Source organism: Nematostella vectensis, chromosome 6, assembly GCF_932526225.1.
Source record: "Nematostella vectensis chromosome 6, jaNemVect1.1, whole genome shotgun sequence".
Taxonomy (NCBI): Eukaryota; Metazoa; Cnidaria; class Anthozoa; order Actiniaria; family Edwardsiidae; genus Nematostella; species Nematostella vectensis.
This window is the reverse complement of record NC_064039.1, coordinates 5587349-5608712: the sequence shown is the minus strand read 5'-3', so window position 1 is coordinate 5608712 and position 21364 is coordinate 5587349. Positions and strand designations below refer to the sequence as shown.

Genomic DNA, 21364 nt, shown 5'->3' with positions numbered 1-21364 from the left:
GTGGTGTATGGGTGTTACATTAGGTGTGGTGTATGGGTCGTACATGAGGTGTGGTGTATGGGTGTTACAAGAGGTGTGGTGTATGAGTGTTACATGAGGTGTGGTGTATGGGTGGTATATGAGGTGTTGAGTATGGGTGGTACATGAGGTGTGGTGTATGGGTGGTACATGAGGTGTGGTGTATGGGTGGTACACAAGGTGTTGTGTATGGGTGTTACACGAGGTGTGGTGTATGGGTGGTACACGAGGTGTGGTGTATGGGTGGTACATGAAGTGTGGTATATGGTTGGTACATGAGGTGTGATGTATGGGTGGTACATGAGGTGTGGTGTATGGGTGTTACATGAGGTGTGGTGTATGGGTGGTACATGAGGTGTTGTGTATGAGTGGTACAGGAGGTGCAGTGTATGGGTGGTACATGAGGTGTGGTGTATGAGGGCTACATGAGGTGTGGTGTATGGGTGGTACATGATGTGTGGTGTATGGGTGGTACACAAGGTGTGGTGTATGGGTGGTACACAAGGTGTGGTGTATGGTTGGTACATGAGGTGTTGTGTATGAGGGCTACATGAGGTGTTGAGTATGGGTGGTACATGAGGTGTGGTGTATGGGTGGTACATGAGGTGTGGTGTATGGGTGGTACATGAGGTGTGGTGTATGGGTGGTACATGAGGTGTTGAGTATGGGTGGTACATGAGGTGTGGTGTATGGGTGGTACATGAGGTGTGGTGTATGGGTGGTACATGAGGTGTGGTGTATGGGTGGTACACGAGGTGTGGTGTATGGGTGGTACATGAGGTGTGGTGTATGGGTGTTACATGAGGTCTGGTGTATGGGTGGTACATGAGGTGTGGTGTATGGGTGGTACATGAGGTCTGGTGTATGGGTGGTACACAAGGTGTGGTGTATGGGTGGTACATGAGGTGTGGTGTATGAGGGCTACATGAGGTGTGGTGTATGGGTGGTACATGAGGTGGGTGTATGGGTGTTACATTAGGTGTGGTGTATGGGTCGTACATGAGGTGTGGTGTATGGGTGGTACATGAGGTGTGGTGTATGGGTGTTACATTAGGTGTGGTGTATTGTTCGTACATGAGGTGTGGTGTATGGGTGTTACAAGAGGTGTGGTGTATGGGTGTTACATGAGGTGTGGTGTATGGGTGGTATATGAGGTGTTGAGTATGGGTGGTACATGAGGTGTGGTGTATGGGTGGTACATGAGGTGTGATGTATGGGTGGTACATGAGGTGTGGTGTATGGGTGTTACATGAGGTGTGGTGTATGGGTGGTACATGAGGTGTTGTGTATGAGTGGTACAGGAGGTGTGGTGTATGGGTGGTACATGAGGTGTGGTGTATGAGTGGTACATGAGGTGTGGTGTATGGGTGGTACATGAGGTGTGGTGTATCGGTTGTACATGAAGTGTGGTGTATGGGTGGTACACAAGGTGTGGTGTATGGGTGGTACATGAGGTGTGGTGTATGGGGGCTACATTAGGTGTGGTGTATGAGTGGTACAGGAGGGATGGTGTATGGGTGGTACATGAGGTGTGGTGTATGAGGGCTACATGAGGTGTGGTGTATGGGTGGTACATGAGGTGTGGTGTATGGGTGGTACATGATGTGTGGTGTATGGGTGGTACATGAGGTCTGGTATATGGGTGGTACATGATGTGTGGTGTATGGGTGGTACACAAGGTGTGGTGTATGGGTGGTACACAAGGTGTGGTGTATGGTTGGTACATGAGGTGTTGTGTATGAGGGCTACATGAGGTGTTGAGTATGGGTGGTACATGAGGTGTGGTGTATGGGTGGTACATGAGGTGTGGTGTATGGGTGGTACATGAGGTGTGGTGTATGGGTGGTACATGAGGTGTTGAGTATGGGTGGTACATGAGGTGTGGTGTATGGGTGGTACATGAGGTGTGGTGTATGGGTGTTACATGAGGTGTGGTGTATGGGTGGTACATAAGGTGTGGTGTATGGGTGTTACATGAGGTGTGGTGTATGGGTGGTACATGAGGTGTGGTGTATGGGTGTTACATTAGGTGTGGTGTATGGGTCGTACATGAGGTGTGGTGTATGGGTGTTACAAGAGGTGTGGTGTATGAGTGTTACATGAGGTGTGGTGTATGGGTGGTATATGAGGTGTTGAGTATGGGTGGTACATGAGGTGTGGTGTATGGGTGGTACATGAGGTGTGGTGTATGGGTGGTACACAAGGTGTTGTGTATGGGTGTTACACGAGGTGTGGTGTATGGGTGGTACACGAGGTGTGGTGTATGGGTGGTACATGAAGTGTGGTATATGGTTGGTACATGAGGTGTGATGTATGGGTGGTACATGAGGTGTGGTGTATGGGTGTTACATGAGGTGTGGTGTATGGGTGGTACATGAGGTGTTGTGTATGAGTGGTACAGGAGGTGTGGTGTATGGGTGGTACATGAGGTGTGGTGTATGAGGGCTACATGAGGTGTGGTGTATGGGTGGTACATGATGTGTGGTGTATGGGTGGTACACAAGGTGTGGTGTATGGGTGGTACACAAGGTGTGGTGTATGGTTGGTACATGAGGTGTTGTGTATGAGGGCTACATGAGGTGTTGAGTATGGGTGGTACATGAGGTGTGGTGTATGGGTGGTACATGAGGTGTGGTGTATGGGTGGTACATGAGGTGTGGTGTATGGGTGGTACATGAGGTGTTGAGTATGGGTGGTACATGAGGTGTGGTGTATGGGTGGTACATGAGGTGTGGTGTATGGGTGGTACATGAGGTGTGGTGTATGGGTGGTACACGAGGTGTGGTGTATGGGTGGTACATGAGGTGTGGTGTATGGGTGTTACATGAGGTCTGGTGTATGGGTGGTACATGAGGTGTGGTGTATGGGTGGTACATGAGGTCTGGTGTATGGGTGGTACACAAGGTGTGGTGTATGGGTGGTACATGAGGTGTGGTGTATGAGGGCTACATGAGGTGTGGTGTATGGGTGGTACATGAGGTGGGTGTATGGGTGTTACATTAGGTGTGGTGTATGGGTCGTACATGAGGTGTGGTGTATGGGTGGTACATGAGGTGTGGTGTATGGGTGTTACATTAGGTGTGGTGTATTGTTCGTACATGAGGTGTGGTGTATGGGTGTTACAAGAGGTGTGGTGTATGGGTGTTACATGAGGTGTGGTGTATGGGTGGTATATGAGGTGTTGAGTATGGGTGGTACATGAGGTGTGGTGTATGGGTGGTACATGAGGTGTGATGTATGGGTGGTACATGAGGTGTGGTGTATGGGTGTTACATGAGGTGTGGTGTATGGGTGGTACATGAGGTGTTGTGTATGAGTGGTACAGGAGGTGTGGTGTATGGGTGGTACATGAGGTGTGGTGTATGAGTGGTACATGAGGTGTGGTGTATGGGTGGTACATGAGGTGTGGTGTATCGGTTGTACATGAAGTGTGGTGTATGGGTGGTACACAAGGTGTGGTGTATGGGTGGTACATGAGGTGTGGTGTATGGGGGCTACATTAGGTGTGGTGTATGAGTGGTACAGGAGGGATGGTGTATGGGTGGTACATGAGGTGTGGTGTATGAGGGCTACATGAGGTGTGGTGTATGGGTGGTACATGAGGTGTGGTGTATGGGTGGTACATGATGTGTGGTGTATGGGTGGTACATGAGGTCTGGTATATGGGTGGTACATGATGTGTGGTGTATGGGTGGTACACAAGGTGTGGTGTATGGGTGGTACACAAGGTGTGGTGTATGGTTGGTACATGAGGTGTTGTGTATGAGGGCTACATGAGGTGTTGAGTATGGGTGGTACATGAGGTGTGGTGTATGGGTGGTACATGAGGTGTGGTGTATGGGTGGTACATGAGGTGTGGTGTATGGGTGGTACATGAGGTGTTGAGTATGGGTGGTACATGAGGTGTGGTGTATGGGTGGTACATGAGGTGTGGTGTATGGGTGGTACATGAGGTGTGGTGTATGGGTGGTACATGAGGTGTGGTGTATGGGTGGTACATGAGGTCTGGTGTATGGGTGGTACACAAGGTGTGGTGTATGGGTGGTACATGAGGTGTGGTGTATGAGGGCTACATGAGGTGTGGTGTATGGGTGGTACATGAGGTGGGTGTATGGGTGTTACATTAGGTGTGGTGTATGGGTCGTACATGAGGTGTGGTGTATGGGTGGTACATGAGGTGTGGTGTATGGGTGTTACATTAGGTGTGGTGTATTGTTCGTACATGAGGTGTGGTGTATGGGTGTTACAAGAGGTGTGGTGTATGGGTGTTACATGAGGTGTGGTGTATGGGTGGTATATGAGGTGTTGAGTATGGGTGGTACATGAGGTGTGGTGTATGGGTGGTACATGAGGTGTGGTGTATGGGTGGTACATGAGGTGTGGTGTATGGGTGGTACATGAGGTCTGGTGTATGGGTGGTACACAAGGTGTGGTGTATGGGTGGTACATGAGGTGTGGTGTATGGGTGGTACATGAGGTGTGGTGTATGGGTGGTACATGAGGTGTGGTGTATGGGTGTAACATGAGGTGTGGTGTATGGGTGCTACATGAGGTGTGGTGTATGGGTGGTACATAAGGTGTGGTGTATGGGTGTTACATGAGGTGTGGTGTATGGGTGGTACATGAGGTGTGGTGTATGGGTGGTACATGAGGTGTGGTGTATGGGTGGTACATGAAGTGTGGTGTATCGGTGGTACATGAGGTGTGGTGTATGGGTGGTACATAAGGTGTGGTGTATGGGTGTTACATGAGGTGTGGTGAATGGGTTAGGCTGGTAGCCGGCTCTTTGGGATTATTCGGAAATGTTTTGTTTTTGAATATTGGGAATTTGGTGGCGCGCGTAAAAGGCAGAGGTGCGCTAGGGCAAGGGTGCAAAGAAATGAGAGCCGGCGATAAAACCCCGTCCTTTTTAAACCTCCGCGTTCGCGCACAGACGCATCATCCTGATTGGATGGATTTGACATGTGTCACTCAGGGTGAGCCTCTCGTTTGCACCCGAAAAAACAAAACTGATGAGGGGTTTCATATTAAGAGTACAAAACCAGTCTTGTGAGAAGCTAATACACTGTTCGAAAAGAACTCCTTAGATGAACTAGTAGACAGTGTCAGTTCGCCTTACTAAGCAACAACCAGGCAAAATTTACAAGTTAGAAACACTTAACTCAACAGTCTCTAACTAGCATCATATGATCTTAACTAATAATATATAGATTTAGGCACTGCCTAAAAGCGGAGCCAGCATGACTTTTTTTTAGCATAAACTTGTGTAGAACTCCCCTTCCCTGCACTTTCATTATGCATCATGTTCCACCACCCACAAAAATGCACCATATGGAAAACATTTAAAGATTGCATGTTCTATAAATACTGCAATTATAATTAAAAGGTGTCCTCCCAATCCTCCTAGGGAATACCTAGAACAAATATGTTTTTTGCTCTAGGTAAAAAAAGTATTTATTGACATTACTAAGGAAATCATTAACTAAACTATACTTGATAGACAACTGATTCAGCAAAATTAGCAAATTAAATTTATGCTTTGATTAACAGGGAAGGCTTTCAGGTGTGAAGGGAGGTCATATTTATTCTAAAATAAGGATCAATTATTGAAGTTCCTCACAAAAAACTGGGTGCTATTTTATTCTCTTCAAAATTAAGAACAATAAACAAAAACATATCAAATTCCTATACATTAATAAGAATATCAGCAAATCAACCTATCATAGTGGATTTGAGGTAAAAGTACTCTTTCCCTGCCTGTACTGTCCCAATTCCTTTTACTTCTTTAAATTACTTTACTTAACTTGCAAAGATAGGGCTTTATCATTTTCTTTCTCTTGTGTAAGTTTTAAAGTAAGCCATTCAAATATTGGAAAAATATCTTTATTAACCTTCTCTCTTGTGCTTTAGTATGTAACTTTGCTAGGATTAAAAGCACTCCAACATATTTGAAAAAAATCTGAGTACATTATTTTATTATACAGTTAAGAACCACATATAAGAACCTAGAATGAACCTGTTAACCTAAAATTATCAAATTAGAATCCTTTTTATAAGCATCTTTTTAGCCTATAATTTGAAATAGGTTGAAATAGGAAAATTGTATTCTAAATAGTTTTAAATATGATCTTAAGGGATCATATTGGAGACCTGTTTTTTTTTTTTATGATTAACTTACTACCACAATTACTTTACCATGAGTCATTGTAATAGCAAGAGACTATTTATGAACCTAAATAGCCTAAATGTCACTAACCACACATTATACAAGAACCTGTCAGGCTAACTTGGAAAAAAAAAACTAGGTTTTTTACTTTTATAACTCTGGTTTATTTTTTTAGAATAATTTTTCCATTAAAATATTATCTTACTTTTTGTTACTTTATATGTCTTTATTTTTGGTGACCTACATTAAAAAACAATGCCTTATATGTACATCCTGACCTGGGTCATGCCTCTTAGCCAGCAGCTTGTGTCTCAGCTTGATTTCAGAATCTCTGGCTGAGATTAACCTGAAAAGGTTTGGAAAAAAGCATTTAAGAAAAAACTGGTAATTTCCTTACAATACAAATATTATACAACAAAAACCTGATTCATAAAACCTAAAACTAAAAATAGTCCCAACTAAAATTTTCTAAAATAATACCCATTACAGAAAATTAACATATGAACTTTGCTGTCTCATAAAGCTCTATGATCTGATGAGCCAGATGTTGAAAGAGCTTTTATAGGAGAAGCTGCAGAGGGAAAAAACATTGCTTTTGAGCAATTGCTCCTCTACAAAAAAGCTGTCTTGGCTTTCTATGAAACCTGAATTTTACTTTTGGACCACATTTTATTGTGACATGAGAAAAAAAAGTTTTTTAAGGTTTGTAAGAAAACCTTGAGGTACCCAGGGTTATTGAAAATATTGTGGGTGGTATAAAAAAAAAGGTTTTTTTAGGTAATAACAGATCCTCAAGGTCCTAATATGTATGTGCACCTTTTTTTAAAATCAAAACAGAATTCCAGAATAGTCGATTTAAATTTCAAGTGTTTTTAGTGTCTTTTGCTATATATTCATTGGAGTCAGTTAACACAACCGCACGCTTTGGTTTGCGAATATAGACTGATCTTTAATCACAGTATTTACAACTTATGGCATACGCCATGACCTTATATGATATTACAAATAATCATTATCAATAATGTCATCTCTGTTATATGATACTTAAGTAAAGTGTGCTAATACACTACATCCCTCCCCTTTTAGATAAAAACCTAAACAAACCGCAAGAACGACCCCTAATGGTTGACAAGGTAGTCAGCAAACTTGGCTTCCGCACTCGTCCGCTCCGTCTGACTTCAGGTGCTGAAGTTTCGGTTGCCATAGTAACCGCATCTGGCCCTGTATGCTCTGTTTCCGGTTCAGGCTCTGAAACTTCTACTTCAGTATCGGGTTCTGCTACTTGTACTTTCTTCGCGAACTGAATATTCCGCCTAACTGTACTTCCATTCTCCTTTGATTGCACTATCTTGTCTGGACCATTTAGGTTGGTTACCTTGTACTTTTCTGGTCGGAAATTCGGTTGTAATTTACCTTTTGTCTCATTCCGCATTACTACTATATCTCCTTCCTGAATGTTGCTATCCGCCGCCTTCTTGTCTGCATAGTCTTTCATCTTTAGCTTATACTCCATATCTCTTTTTCTTGCCACTTCTGGAATGGCAGCAGCTGAATAATCTAACTGTGGTAGCTTATTCCTCATTTCTCTTCCGAACATCAAAGAAAAGGGAGTACACCCAGTACTTGTATGTGGAGTTGACCTGTATGCTACTAGGAACTTCCTAAACTCTTTCTGAAGATCATTTTTCTCTACTGTGGCTATTTTAAGTATCTTCTCTATCGTTCTGTTAGTCCTCTCTACGAGACCATTTGCCTGTGGCCACAACGGGGTAGTTGACACCCACTTGATGCCAATGCTTTTAAGGTATGCCTCAAACTCTACCGTGTGGTGTTCGGCAAGGAACAAAGCAAAAAGAAACAGACTCGTGGTCTTCCACATTTAATACAAGATGGCGGATCTCTGACATGTGTTCTACCATGGTGCATTGCGCACCTTAACAATCCATAATGCAACGCGGCGGACACTACATCCCCCCCTTACTTAGCATTAAAGTCCATACTAGGAGCTAAATAACTATAACAGCTATAGTAGGGGTCCTACGCATGTATGTAAACTGAAAAGAAAAATAAAACTAACAAAACTTATTGTAGCACATAATCCTTAAAGCGAACAGGTTGTTGCCTAGTGCGCGCAGGTCGCTGATTGGCTAGAGAACCAGGAGACGCTGGCATTTCAGCTGTACAATCAAGTGTGGACTGGTTCTGGGTCTCAGGTGCGGTTTGGTGTTCCTGCGCGATTTCAGGTGGAGTAGGCAGCATGTCTGCGGCGACTGCTTCCTGTGGTTTGATGAACTTCTTCATTTGTGCTACATTCCTCATCTTCCTATTTCCATCAGAATCCTCCAGTACAACTGCATTACCTGTCTTCTGCAAAACCTTGTAAGCTTCAGGCTCAAAAACTGGAGAGAGTTTGTTCTCGCGGCGAGTCTGTCGCAGCAGTATTTCATCGCCTTCATCAATTCCACTTGGCTCAGCATGTCTTCTAGCATCAGCATACTCTTTCTGTCTGAGTTTTGATAGAGCGTCTCTGTCCCTAAGTTTGTGTTGCCACTCTGACTCTGTCGCTCTATCCTTCGGAATCTTTACACTAGGTAGCTTGTCTCGGAGCTGCCTTCCCATTAGGAGTTCGGCTGGCGAGCATCCAGTTGCGGCATGGTTTGTTGTGCGATACTGAAAAAGGAAATCATCAAGCGCTTTCTTCCAATCATTTCCTTGCAAGTTTGCTATCCGAATCACTTTAAGAATTGTTCTGTTACATCGTTCCACTTCGCCGTTGCTCTGTGGCCAATATGGAATTCCTTTCTTATGTTCTATGCCTAAGAACTCTAAGAAATTCTCAAATTCTTTCGAGGCAAAGGGCGGTCCGTTGTCGCTGCGAACCGTGTATGGTATGCCATGTGTTGTGAATATTCCCTCCAATGCCGTGATGACGTGTGGCGCATCGGTTTTCTTAAGGAGTACTACCTCTGGCCATCTGGAGTAGTTATCCACAACTACCAGCAAGTGGTTTCCTCCAGGTATCTCAGTCAAATCTGTGGCGAGGTCCTCCCATGGTTCTTCAGGTAGTTCTGTTGATCGAACAGGTTCCGGTTTGCCACGTGGTCCAACTAGCTGGCAGGGGTAGCAGGCCTTGATGAACTGTTCAGCCTGTGCATCCATCTGCGGCCACCATAGTTTGCTTCGCAGGCGGGATTTTGTGCGCACCATTCCTTGGTGTCCCTCATGAGCTAAAATAATTGCTTGCTTCCATAGGGATTCTGGTAGCACAATTCGGTTTCCACGCATCACTAATTGTCCGGCAATCCACAACTCCTTTGACACTGCTTTGTACAAGGTACCTGTGAGGCGGGTGAAGTCTCCACTTCTAATTGCTTCGCGTACCAGAATAAGGGTTGGGTCCTTCTCTGAAACAACCTCTACATGCTTTGGGGTCATGGCGACAGGTACTGCGGCCTTTGCAGTGCTAAACACATACTCGCTGGTTGCTTTAGAATCAGCTGTCTGTACTGGACCAACTGGTAAACGACTCAGGGCGTCGGCTGAATTTTCCTTTCCGGAAATGTGCCTGACCACATAGCTGAATTGCTGAAGGTACAACAGCCAGCGTTCAATCCTAGCAGACGGGGGTTTAGACGTTGGACCTAGGACTGAAATTAAGGGTTTGTGATCAGTTAGTATTTCAAAATGGGTTCCATAAAGGAACATGTGAAATTTCTCACAGGCCCATTTGACAGCAAGGGCCTCTCGCTCGAACTGTGAGTAGCGCTGTTCAACCTTACTAAGCTTACGACTTGCGTAGTACACTGGTCGAAATTGACCATCACCAGGTTGTCTTTGCTCTAGTATGGCCCCCAGGCCAACTGGTGAGGCGTCAGTGATAATCCTGGTCTGGGCTCCCTGTGTAAAATAAGACATGACTGGTGCACATGTTAGCAAGTGCTTAATTTGTGCAAATGATTCTGCCTCTTTGGCACCCCATTTCCATTTAGCATTTTTACTGGTAAGATCCCACAGGGGAGCAGAAATGGTTGCAAACTGTGGAATGAATTTGGCACAAAATTGAGCAGAACCAAGGAAACTTCTCACCTCTGATTGGTTGGTTGGTGCAGGTGCCTCGACAATTTGCTTCGACTCTTTTGTCAGATAACTTAAGACCATCTGCAGAAATGGTGTCTCCCATGAAATCCATACTCGAGGCTCCTACCACACATTTCTCATAGTTGAGGGTGAGCCCGCTGTCTTGCAGCTTTTGGACAGCTCTTTCCAGGTTCTCGTCATGCTCCTTTTGGTTCCTACCCACTATAAGAATGTCGTCATGCATGTTGAAGGCTCCAGGGCAGTCTTTCAAAACTTGCCATATCAGGTTCTGGAACTTCTCGGTAGCCATGTTCACACCGAAGAGCAATCGACAGTAGCGATATAAACCTGTTGGCGCTGCGAAAGTAGTTATGTCTCGGGACTCTGGGGATAACTCGATTTGATGGAAAGCCATGTTTAAATCCAATTTGGTGAAAATCTTTGCATCTGAGATTTCTTGTAGGGTTTCTTGCATAGTAGGTACTGGGTGTCTTTCTCTTAAGATAGCCTGATTGGCCTGGCGCATGTCCAAACAAATGCGAACATCTCCATTTGGCTTTTCGACTGCCACAAGGGGATTGATCCAACTTGTAGGACTGTTTACCTTTTCCACCACACCAAGCTTCTCAAGTTCCTCTAACTTGTCAGCGACCTTCTGCCTGCGACTAAAAGGAATCCTACGCAATGGTTGTGCTACTGGCTTAATATTCTGATCAATATGTAACTTGAGTTTAAAACCTTTAAGCTTGCCCAAACCATGAAAAACATTAGGAAATTTGGCCTTAAGCGCTGCTTTGCTGTTTAACTGAGTATTTATAGCTGAGAAATCTGAGCTACAACTATTAACCTGAACTCCTACTTTGAGTATGCCTAGAGCTTCAGATAATTCACGACCTAACAAAGTTGACGCTTTTCCAGAGACAATGAAAAACTTTGCGCGCTTATCCACATTTGTTTCTGGTACATGCACATTAAGCATACAACTACCCTTAAGATTTAAAGCATCACTAGACGAATATGCAAAAATTTGCTTGCTACTTGGCTTCAAAACAATGTCTCCTTTTGATAAGTCATTGAATGTCCTTTCTGACATAAGGTTACAGCTTGCACCCGAATCAATGATGACATTCTGTATAACACCTCCAATAGATATCTCCATAGTACCAGGCGGTGACTCTGTGTGCGTGCAGAATACATTAAAAACATCTTCTTCCTCTTCGCTATCAGTCTCTTGAACATCAACAGCTTCCACTTGTCTTACATGAGATGGCTTCCTGCCCTTTGATTTTGGTCCACTTGCAGACTTTGCTTTTCCAGATGTCTGCTTTGATTTGCAGCAGACCTTGAAATGTCCAATTTTCCCACATTTTTCACATTGGTGATTTTGGCTACATCTGCAGTCAGCAGCTTTATGACCCTGCTTATTGCAACGATGACATCTGCCATCAAACTTGGGACCAGCACTGTCAGGCTTCTGTTGTACTCTCAATTGGTTAACACCACCTTGATCTGGCACAAGAACTAGTGCTTCTTTGTCATGGTACGTGTTGACAATTTCCAGGAGCTTGCTGAGAGTCAGACCTTCCTCACGAAAGAGTTTTGCTTTGAGGGGTTTATCCAATATGAAGGTCAAAATTCTATCTCGAATTTGACTGTCCTTTTGGTCGTTGTACTCGCAGTGTTCGCAAAGGGTTTGCAGTCTAATTGCAAATTGATGAATCCTCTCACCGGGTTTTGGTACCGCTGTCAAGAAGGCTTGCCTGGCCATCGGTACGTTTTTTTTGAGTTTGAAGTGTTGAGTGAGGGAGTCCATGGCTGTTTTATAGTCCTCCCCCTGTTGTTCAGCCGTAAAAGCGTGAAAAATTTCTCGTATTCCAGCTCCTGCTAGGTGAAGAAGTATTGCTCGTTGTTGTTTCGAGTCTTTGATGCCAGATGCAGTGCAGTAGAGCTCAAATTCGGACTTCCAGATTGTCCATCTTTGTTCCAGCGTGGCTGGTTCGCCAATGCAGTCGAAGGCTTTTGGCGTTGGTAATCCTGATAAACAGACGCCATACCGGCTTTTTTTTGACAGATTTAACTTCAGTATGTGTTTATCCAGTTGTTGATCCCATCCTCGTCGCCAGAATGTGGTGTTCGGCAAGGAACAAAGCAAAAAGAAACAGACTCGTGGTCTTCCACATTTAATACAAGATGGCGGATCTCTGACATGTGTTCTACCATGGTGCATTGCGCACCTTAACAATCCATAATGCAACGCGGCGGACACTACATCCCGAAGTGAACTGTGGCCCGTTGTCTGACCTAAGGGCTTCTGGGTAACCAAATCTCGTAAAAATGGCATCCAGAAAATCTATAACTGCCCCTGTCTTAGTAGATCTGAGCAATGCTGCCTCAAAGTACCTACTGAAGTAATCAATTATCACTATAACGTAACGACCATCTGGAAGTGGGCCTAACAAGTCTGTACTACAAAACTTCCAGGGTGATGTTGGCATCTCTGTTGTTGCTATGGGAACTGGTCTGTCATAACTAGACACTAGCTGGCATGATTTACACAGTTTCTCTATGTCCTTATCAATGCCTACCCACCACACTGTGCTTCTTAGACATTTTTACACTTGACAATACCCTGGTGTCCCTCATGAGCTAGCCTTAAAACTCTATCTTGTAAACTAGGTGGAATGTACGAATATCCTTTTCCTCTCAAGATTACACCGTCACTCTCACTGAGTTCTGATCTGACTGCTTTGATGCTTGTTGGACATTTCTCCTATCTTCCTGTCCTAAATGCTTCCTTGACTACTTGTACAACCTCACATTCATCTGAACTGGCCTTGATTTCCTGCCATGACATAGCTTCCGGCACTGCCTCCTGAACAATCATAGAAATATACTCCCTAGTATCATCTCCTACAGGAATCTCTACATTGCCTCTGCAGCTCAACCTAGACATCGGGTCGGCAATATTAGACTCGCCTGGCCTATAAATTATCCTAAACTTATAAGGTGCTAATCGTAAACTCCACCTTTCTAATCTAGGTGTCGACTTAGAATTAGCATTGTTAAAGATGTGTGTAAGTGGCTTGTGATCCGTGACTAACGTGAACTGTATACCTAACAGATACAATCTGAAATGCTCACATGCCCACACTAAAGCCAAAGCTTCTCTCTCCGTCTGTGAATATCTACTCTCCACATCTGACAAACTACGGTGTCCATAAGCAACTACCTTTTTAGTTCCTCGCTGCTTCTGTATCAAAACTGCCCCAAGCCCTACAGGACTAGCACCCCCCACTCAAGAGTTTCTGCCTGCCTATCACAATAAGCTAAGGTCTCGCTGGCACTCATTACACGCTTGAAAGCCTAAAAAATATCTTCCTGTCTGGGGGTCCACTCAAAGGTCACTGACTTCCTAGTAAGTTCCCTTAAAGGTGAGGAAAGTGTTGCTAAATCTGGGATATACCTGCCTACATACTGAACTAAGCCTAAGAATCTACGTAGCTCTGTTACATTAACTGGCGCTCTAGCCTTGACTATGGACTCCACTTTGCCTGGGTCTGCAGCTATCCCTTTGTCAGAAATTACGTGTCCTAAAAACGTAATCGAAGATAAACCAAACCGACACTTCTCCGGATTAAGGGTTAACCCGCTCTCTGATAATCTTTTCATAACATTAGTTAGTCTTTTCTTGTGTTCAGCCTGATCTTTACCAAATACCATTATGTCATCTGCCAAGTTTAACACTCCTGGCAATCCAACTAACACCTTCTGCACTGTATACTGAAATACCTCTGGTGCACCGCAAATTCCCATACCTAACCTCTGCATGCGAAATAATCCTACATAGGTTATGAAAGTGGTTACGTCTCGCGATTCCTCCTCTAATTCTAACTGAAAAAATCCTTGCTTAAGGTCTAACTTTGAGAAAACTGTAGCACCATTAAGCTCAACTAGCATTTCCTGCATAGTCGGAATCGGATACCTTTCACGCAAAACTGCCTGGTTAAACTTCCTCAAATCAATGCACATCCTAATTTCCACTTTTTCCTTAGGAATTACCACAATAGGGCTTACCCATCTCGATGCTACACCTTCCACTGGTTCGATTATGTCTTCCTCTTGTAGTCTTTTCAGAAGATCCGCCACTTTGTCTCGATAACCGAATGGCAATCGTCTTACTGGCTGAGCAACCGGTTCCACCTTATCGTCAATGTGTAACTTAACCTTATTTCCCTTTAGTTTGCCCACCCCTGAAAAGCACTCTGGAAATTTAGACTTCATTTCCGAACCTAGGCTAGTGTTACATTGCTGTTCTTGTTCTGAAACTGAATTTACATGCAATAATTGTAGCTTCTTAGCAGTATTATGACTAATCAAATTGCTAACTGATGCATTGCCATCAAAAACATAAAATGTTGCAACATATTTCCGGCTACAGATACTAACTTCCGCTTCAAATTCGCCTTTCAGCTTAAGCGCGTCCTCTTGACCAAAGGCATACAATTTCTTGCTGATTTTCTTAAGCGAAACATTACTCTTAATTTCCTCGTAAAGCTTACTTGAGACAATATTCGCCGCTGCCCCGGAATCAATAATAAACGAAAAACTCTTTCCCCCGACTATCGCCTGACACATAGGAGTCTCCCTGAGTTGCCTAATCTCCTCATCTACAGAAAATAAATGGGTCACCCCACTGTCCTTATCTGCTGACTCTTCCGTTATCCTCGTCCACGCACAGCATGAGATTTCAACTCTCCAGCTTTGCAAAATTTCGACTTTGCAAAATGTCCTACGACCCCACAGTTGTTGCATTTCTTTCCCAATGCTTTACAGACCTTGTCGCTGGACCGGTGCCCTTTTCTTCCGCAGCGATAGCACTCTACTTCGGACTTTACGTTGGAAATTCCACTTTGCTGTTCGATTGGGGGTGTGTCGACTTTTCCTCCACGTGTTGAATCTTCAAACAGCAAAAACGTGTTTGCCAACTGAATCGCCTGGGCCAAAGTTAGGTCGTTCCCCTTCTGCAAAAGTTTTCGCTCTATGCCACTGTGGTTTATACCAGATATAAACTGTTCAACGAGGTTCTCGTTTAAAGTCTCGCCGGTAAACCAGCAATGTCGGATTGCATTACGCAATCTTACCAGCTCGCTGATCGAGTTTTTCTTACTCTCCGCTAAAACCATCGTGTCTTCGTGTTTAGCCACCTTGCTCGTAAGACCCCTAGAGACTACCCCCGCGCCCGCGCCCACGACACCGACCAGCCCAGCGACCCCTGCCAGCGGACCGCCGACCAGAACCCCTATCCCACTCAAAGAGACCCCCACCCCGGCGCTGGAAAGCGCCCCTGCAGCGATGCCGGATGCCACAGACACAGCATGGGTAACGGCAAAGGCGCGCTTATACTTTTTCCGCACCTGTCGATGATGCGTTATCTCGTTGCCTAGAACTGCCTGAGTGATATTTTCTTGAGTCGGAAGCTTTGCACGTCGCCGCCGATGCTTGCCAGAGCGGCAGGCGTCATGAACGTTTGCGGGCAAATCGGGGGGCAGACGCTGGGAAGCGAGGGGTATATGGCACCGCTGCTAACGTCGCTGTTTGCCATGCTTGTTATGTCGGACGTAGGTTAGCTCTAATACGAGGCGAACAGGCTTGCCCTTAAAGTCCACCCGTCTACCGCGGTCATCCCTGATCCATATTTGGATACTCGAGACAAACTCAGAGGAAGATGCTGCGGCACCAACGGGGATGTCGGGTCCATAGACGACTTTCTCGTGCGGCCTCCCGCGGGTTTCTAGGCAAGCGAGAACGTTTGAAGGTTCGCCTAAGGAGAGGCATTGCGTGCGGTCTACGATATCGCAGCAGATGTAGAGGGCCTCTATTTTCGGCAAAGCCACCTTAAGTGCCCCCCCCCCCCCCCCCCCCAAGGGCAGTGCGAGGCCCCGCTCACCCAACTGATCGTCTTTAGCCTCTAGGCTAAATAGTGCGCAAAGCTCGGCATTCAGGAACGCAACGCCATTGGACATGAGCGCGATCTTCCCGGTGAGGGGATCCAGCTTCGCGGTCAGAATCTCGCTTTCAGCGCGGTTGATCGTTTCCACGATGGACTCGGCCGTGTGGTGCCCGGCTGGCAGAGTAGCGACGGGCGGGAGGGCGGCTATAGTCGTTATCTGATGCTCCCGCTCGAGATTATACCAGCTGTTTAACAGCGAGCACTGCCGGGGCGCCACGAAGCGTGGGCGCCTTATCGGCCGCTCGAAGAAAAGCGTCTGTTCGCCTTTGGTGAGCACAGTATGAAGGACCACCATTGTGTTGAACATAGCCCGCCTTCGTGTTTAATAGGGCTGAGCATGGATTGGGAAGGCTGGCGGATGCTGGGATTTCTAAGGTTTCACGTCTACTTTACAACGCGGAGGATACTCTACGAACTCGGCGCCACCCATGCCTGGCGACAGCCCGTTCACGCAAAAAGGTAACCCCTACAAGAAGGCCGCTTTCGAGCGTCTATGTATAGAGTTCGGTTTGCCTCGTAAGCCGGACTTCCGATGGAAAGGCGGGCGGAACCATGGGCTGGGCGATGTGTTTGTGTTCTACCCGGGGGAGGGGTATCGCAACGTGCACGTGATCCGTGGCTACGACACGGCGGCGGACGAGTACCCGAGCCACCTCAATCTGTTTAGCGACGAAGGTGGGTTGTACAATAGTGGGAAGCAGGGTTTCATACGCAACAACGGCCACGGGGGGCGTGCAATATAGCTGGTTTGCGCCTCCCAAAGGTAAGGGGCTGACAAAAGCAGGGCTAGGTAGACTCGATCGCTCGGTCGAGGCGTTTGTCTACACAGTGCTTGGCGCGCAGGTAAACTTACGTTCCTCTATCGCGGGGGCCGGTGGGCCAGTCATGGAGGCGCAGGCGGAGTTCACGAAGCTGCTTGAAGACGCGATCATAGAAAATGACATCGCTCAAAGCGTGTAAAGGTACCAGTTAGCCGTGCAGGAGGCCAAGGTGAGACTGAGTCTTGCGGTCGCACCAGGAGTGTGGCTGATGCCGAGCGGCTTTTTGTTCTCGAGCTCTCGGTTTTCGCGTTCTAGTTCGTCAATCTCGGATAGCCTCTCCTCGTTGCGATCACGGGCCTCTTGGCGGCGACTCTTTGACGTGTTAGGGTCGTCGATGGTCTCCCTGCCTGTGGCTACCACCCCTTGCAGCTCTTGGACTCGTTCTGTGTTCTCCTGGATGACCCCATCGCCAGCTTGAAGCCTTTCAGCTTTGCAACGTCCTGTCGAACGCCCCCGTTCTCATTGAACAGCTGTCTTGGTTTAGTCCAACCTCCTTTGTCCAGGTTGCGAAGCTGTATTAGCGTTTTTCCCCTCCTGTCTTACTGGAACCGTATCAGATTCTCGTTAAGGTCTGGGTATTCCTCCCTGAGGGACTGGAGACCGAGTCTTGTCGCTGCACCTTCTGTGGTGAACGAGGTTTCAGCCATGCCGCGCATACGCGATGACGTGCTCGTCATTGGGATCGACTCCCCATCGTCGGGGTCAAACGGGATAAGGGGCGTCGTCTCGTCGTCCCCCGCTCCGCGATCGGCGGACGCACCCGGCAAGGTATCGTCAATGTCAACGTCAACATCACCCATGATGCGTGCATAACTCGTGCTACGCTATATTAGACGTGTCTAACAGTCCGCACCATAGCCACGCGATATATAATATACGTATAGGGATGTCAGTCAGCGATAAACTTGACCCCCAACGAACACCCAGAACTCCTCTGGGGTTGAAAGCCGAGAGAACTGTTCACCGGGTCACTCTCAACCCGTCGACGGCCTCCCCAGGCGAGACACTATATGTGGCGGTCCCAAAGCTATCGGAAGGCGTCACGCTCGTGCCTGGCTCCTTGAGGGTCGGTTTCGATCTCTCCATCTCAGGCCAAGCAAATAATACCGTCGTGAACAACGTCGGCCGAAATCTCGTGAGCCGCCTGAAAATCACGTTTGCAGGAGAAACGCTCCAGGACACCAACCGCTACGACGTCTTCAAGACGTATGAGGAGCTTTACCTGTCCAAGGTCGAGAGAGGACCGCCTGGAGCAGGGCATACAGTCAGAAAACATGCGCAAGCTCCGCTCCAAGGCTGGCGATAAAGCGACTAGTAACGCTCTAAACGCCGCCCACGGGGCTAGGTACACCATCCCGCTAGACCATTCTCTCTCTGCTGACGGACCACGGCGAACTGTACCCAAGGGCGCTCTCCGAGGCGCTGCTCTTCGAGATCACGCTCGCAACGGTTGACCAGGTAGTAGTCGGAAGCGATGCTACCAAATTATCCTATGGAATAAAAAATCTAGAGCTGGAATACGAAAACCTGAGGGACGACAACCCCGCCCGGTCTGCAGCCGCCGCCTCCCAAAACGGCACAACGTTCTTCTACGAGCAAGTGAACCTCCACAAGACCTTTGTGTTTAGCAAAGGGGCGGACAGCATTATCAACGAGAGTGTCAACCTGCCGCGAAGGTCTATGAGTGGTCTGCTGCTCCTCTTTGTGGAGCCATACACGGCAGGGGCTCGCGACTCTGAGAAGTTCGTGTACCCCGACATCAAGAGCGTTCGCGTTACAATCGACGGTATGCCAAACAAGGTCTTCAGCCAGGGGCTGCGCCCCACGGATTTCTGGAGGGAGGCGAAAAGGCGGTTCGTCCGCCCCTCCTCGGTGGGCACAGAGGAGCGCCTGCCGCCCCGGCAATCAGCCCCGAGTCGTTCTATGGCGATAACAAGTTTGCTCTGTGGATCGACCTTCGAACGACGGACGACAGTGCTATCCATGGGGGTGGTCTCCGATTGGTCAATACCCGCGACGGTGTGCACCTCGAGATAAAACGCACGGCAAGCGGCACGGGTACCGTAAACTGTCACGTGTTTGTGGTGGCCGACGCCCAAATGAACCTTATGAACGGACAGCTAGAGTCCATACAATACTGAGCACAGACACGAAGTGCGCGAAGCGCTGCGGCAGCGCGGTATGGACCCGAAAAACATCCCATTTAACGCTCTCATCGTGAGCCCGACGTCATGCGGGAAGACCCGATTCATAGTGGACCGGCTGCGCGGCTCTTTCCGGGGCAAGTTTGACTACATCGTACTCATGTGCCCTACCTTTGTCTACAACAAAACATACGACGGCTTCGGCAAGGGCGACAATCGTCTGTTTGTCATCACACCTGAGGCGGGTCAGATCGACATACTGCTGAGGTTTGTCTCCGCTCTCTTCGAAGGCACTAATACGCTAATCATACTCGACGACTGTGCGGCCTCGAAAGACGTAAAGAGGCGCTCTGACCAGCTCGTCAACTTGGCGTTCAGCGCGCGCCACGTGGGTATTAGCGTGTGGGTGATCACGCAGCAGCTCACCAGCATCACTAAGCCGTTCCGTGAGAACATCGCGGCCTTGGTGGTCTTCTATACTCCGAGCAAGGCGGACATGAAAGCTGTCCTGCATGACTACGGCGCGGAGCTCTCAGAAGAGAAGATGAAAGAGTACATGAATGCCCTCAAGACGAAAAAGTTCTCGAAGTTAGAGTTTTGCTTGCGTCACCATTATCGCCCTAGTTGAACGGTAAGCGCAGTAAACCACCGCCCACGTATGCCCTAGGGCATAACTCATTGATCACACATGTTGCACCTTAGCCACGCCAGGGGTGCATGATGAGCGACGAATACTTTGAGAGTCTTCTTGAGGGGGGCGCCGCCGGCTTCCCGGCCGTCGAGTCGTTGGACTGCTCGACGCAGCCTGCCGGAACGGCAACCGGAGGCGAGCAAACTGAGGTAGCAGACGCGAGGGAGAAGCTCGCGATTCTCGTAGCCTCGGGGAAGTCGAGAGAAATGGCAGGCAAGGCCCTGACTCACGACGACGTCAAACGCATGAGCGCCGAGGAAGTACGAGAAGCGATACGAGACCGCTCTAGCCAGCCGGACTACAGACGCCCTGGCAGACAGCTTTCTGAAGCTTACGACTAAGCTAGTAGGCATGGCGCTGCCGATAGACAGTGTGGTCGATCTTCACAATGACCTAGTGTCCGACTAAATCATCAACAACGAGCGCCGCACATTGTGCGGAAGCCTGTCTCTACGCTGCGGTCGTTTGATGGCTTTAGCCGTCGGGGCGTTACACGTAGCACGCCATGTGGACCCCGCCGGGACGGCAGGCGCTGACACGCGGTGTCAACACGAGGTAGCAGTCGCGGACCCACCAGTGGTTTGCCCGCAAACGCACACTGGCGAGTCTGCCATCCCAGAGTAGACGTTCATTTGAAAGCTTGCAACTTCTTCAGCAACCAAGTAGTTGACACCGCGTGTCAACACAAATGGAGGAACCTTAAGGAAGTACTAGTGCTCAGCCTGCCGGAACGGCAAACGGGTCAGCGGAAGCTGTGGAACAAACTGCTCATGAACCTGCACGTGCGCCTTCGAAGTTAGTGGAGAGAATCACGAGCCCCGAACCACCCGCGACCCGACCTAAACACCCTGGACGAGTCGAAGCCGGAAGGCGCTTGGCAAAGTGAACCGAATTAACAGAGCGAAGAAAAAAGCTGTGCAACACGTTGAGTCGCCGGTCGCTGGCGAGTCGCAGGGACTAGAGGGCTTGCGCGCGCGCGCCGAAGGCGTACACACACCAGTCCCGGAAAGCAGCTCTGCTTGGTCGGCTAGCTCGGTTATCGGGGTCGCTGGTCTTCTAGTGTCATTGATCGGTCTCTACACACGTAGGCGGGAGCTAGCAGCCGCGTTCACTCGTACACCAGCTGTTAAACAGCGAGCTACCGAAGGTACAGACGACGTGACTCCGCTCGCAAATGCACAGCAACCACCGCTTGCCGTTCCGGCGAGCCGACCCGGACAATGCAAATCTCGGCTGTTAGCCATGGAGTAAGCAGACATTTAGACACGAGGGCCCCACCCATATCCGCACGTCCGTGCGCAATGTCGACGACGCAGCAGAGCAAGATTACAAAGACCATCACCGACGCCGCAGTCATAACCGGCCTCGTCGCCGGTATCGGCTGGGTTGGGCGCAAGGTCTTGCGCGAGAACTTCACCAAAGACCCCTCCGCGAACG

At 47.8% G+C, this 21364-nt stretch overlaps 2 protein-coding genes across 2 annotated transcripts; both read right to left on the bottom strand.

Moving 5' to 3' along the window:
* Positions 1-8047: 8047 nt before the first annotated feature.
* Positions 8048-12550, bottom strand: LOC125567880 (uncharacterized protein K02A2.6-like). Its single transcript, XM_048728726.1, has 2 exons — positions 10271-12550; positions 8048-9831 (listed from the first exon to the last, which is right to left on the bottom strand). Exons 1-2 carry the CDS (start codon positions 12486-12488, stop codon positions 8267-8269), a joined length of 3783 nt encoding a protein of 1260 aa, XP_048584683.1. The 5' UTR covers positions 12489-12550; the 3' UTR covers positions 8048-8266.
* A 481-nt stretch (positions 12551-13031) lies between these two features.
* LOC116604394 (uncharacterized protein K02A2.6-like) lies at positions 13032-15073 on the bottom strand. The gene is made up of 2 exons (XM_032366671.1): positions 13725-15073; positions 13032-13242 (listed from the first exon to the last, which is right to left on the bottom strand). Exons 1-2 carry the CDS (start codon positions 15071-15073, stop codon positions 13032-13034), a joined length of 1560 nt encoding a protein of 519 aa, XP_032222562.1.
* Positions 15074-21364: the final 6291 nt, after the last annotated feature.

Bases quoted from the DNA above. Each gene is read 5' to 3' on its own strand.
- LOC125567880 (XM_048728726.1), bottom strand. From the start codon at position 12,488: ATGCACCATGGTAGAACACATGTCAGAGATCCGCCATCTTGTATTAAA. The intron at 9,832-10,270 runs GTGAGAAGTTTC...CCTTAATTTCAG, and splicing joins CACCAACCAACCAATCAGAG to TCCTAGGTCCAACGTCTAAA.
- LOC116604394 (XM_032366671.1), bottom strand. From the start codon at position 15,073: ATGCAACAACTGTGGGGTCGTAGGACATTTTGCAAAGTCGAAATTTTG. The intron at 13,243-13,724 runs GTATATCCCAGA...GATAATTTATAG, and splicing joins TTAGTTCAGTATGTAGGCAG to GCCAGGCGAGTCTAATATTG.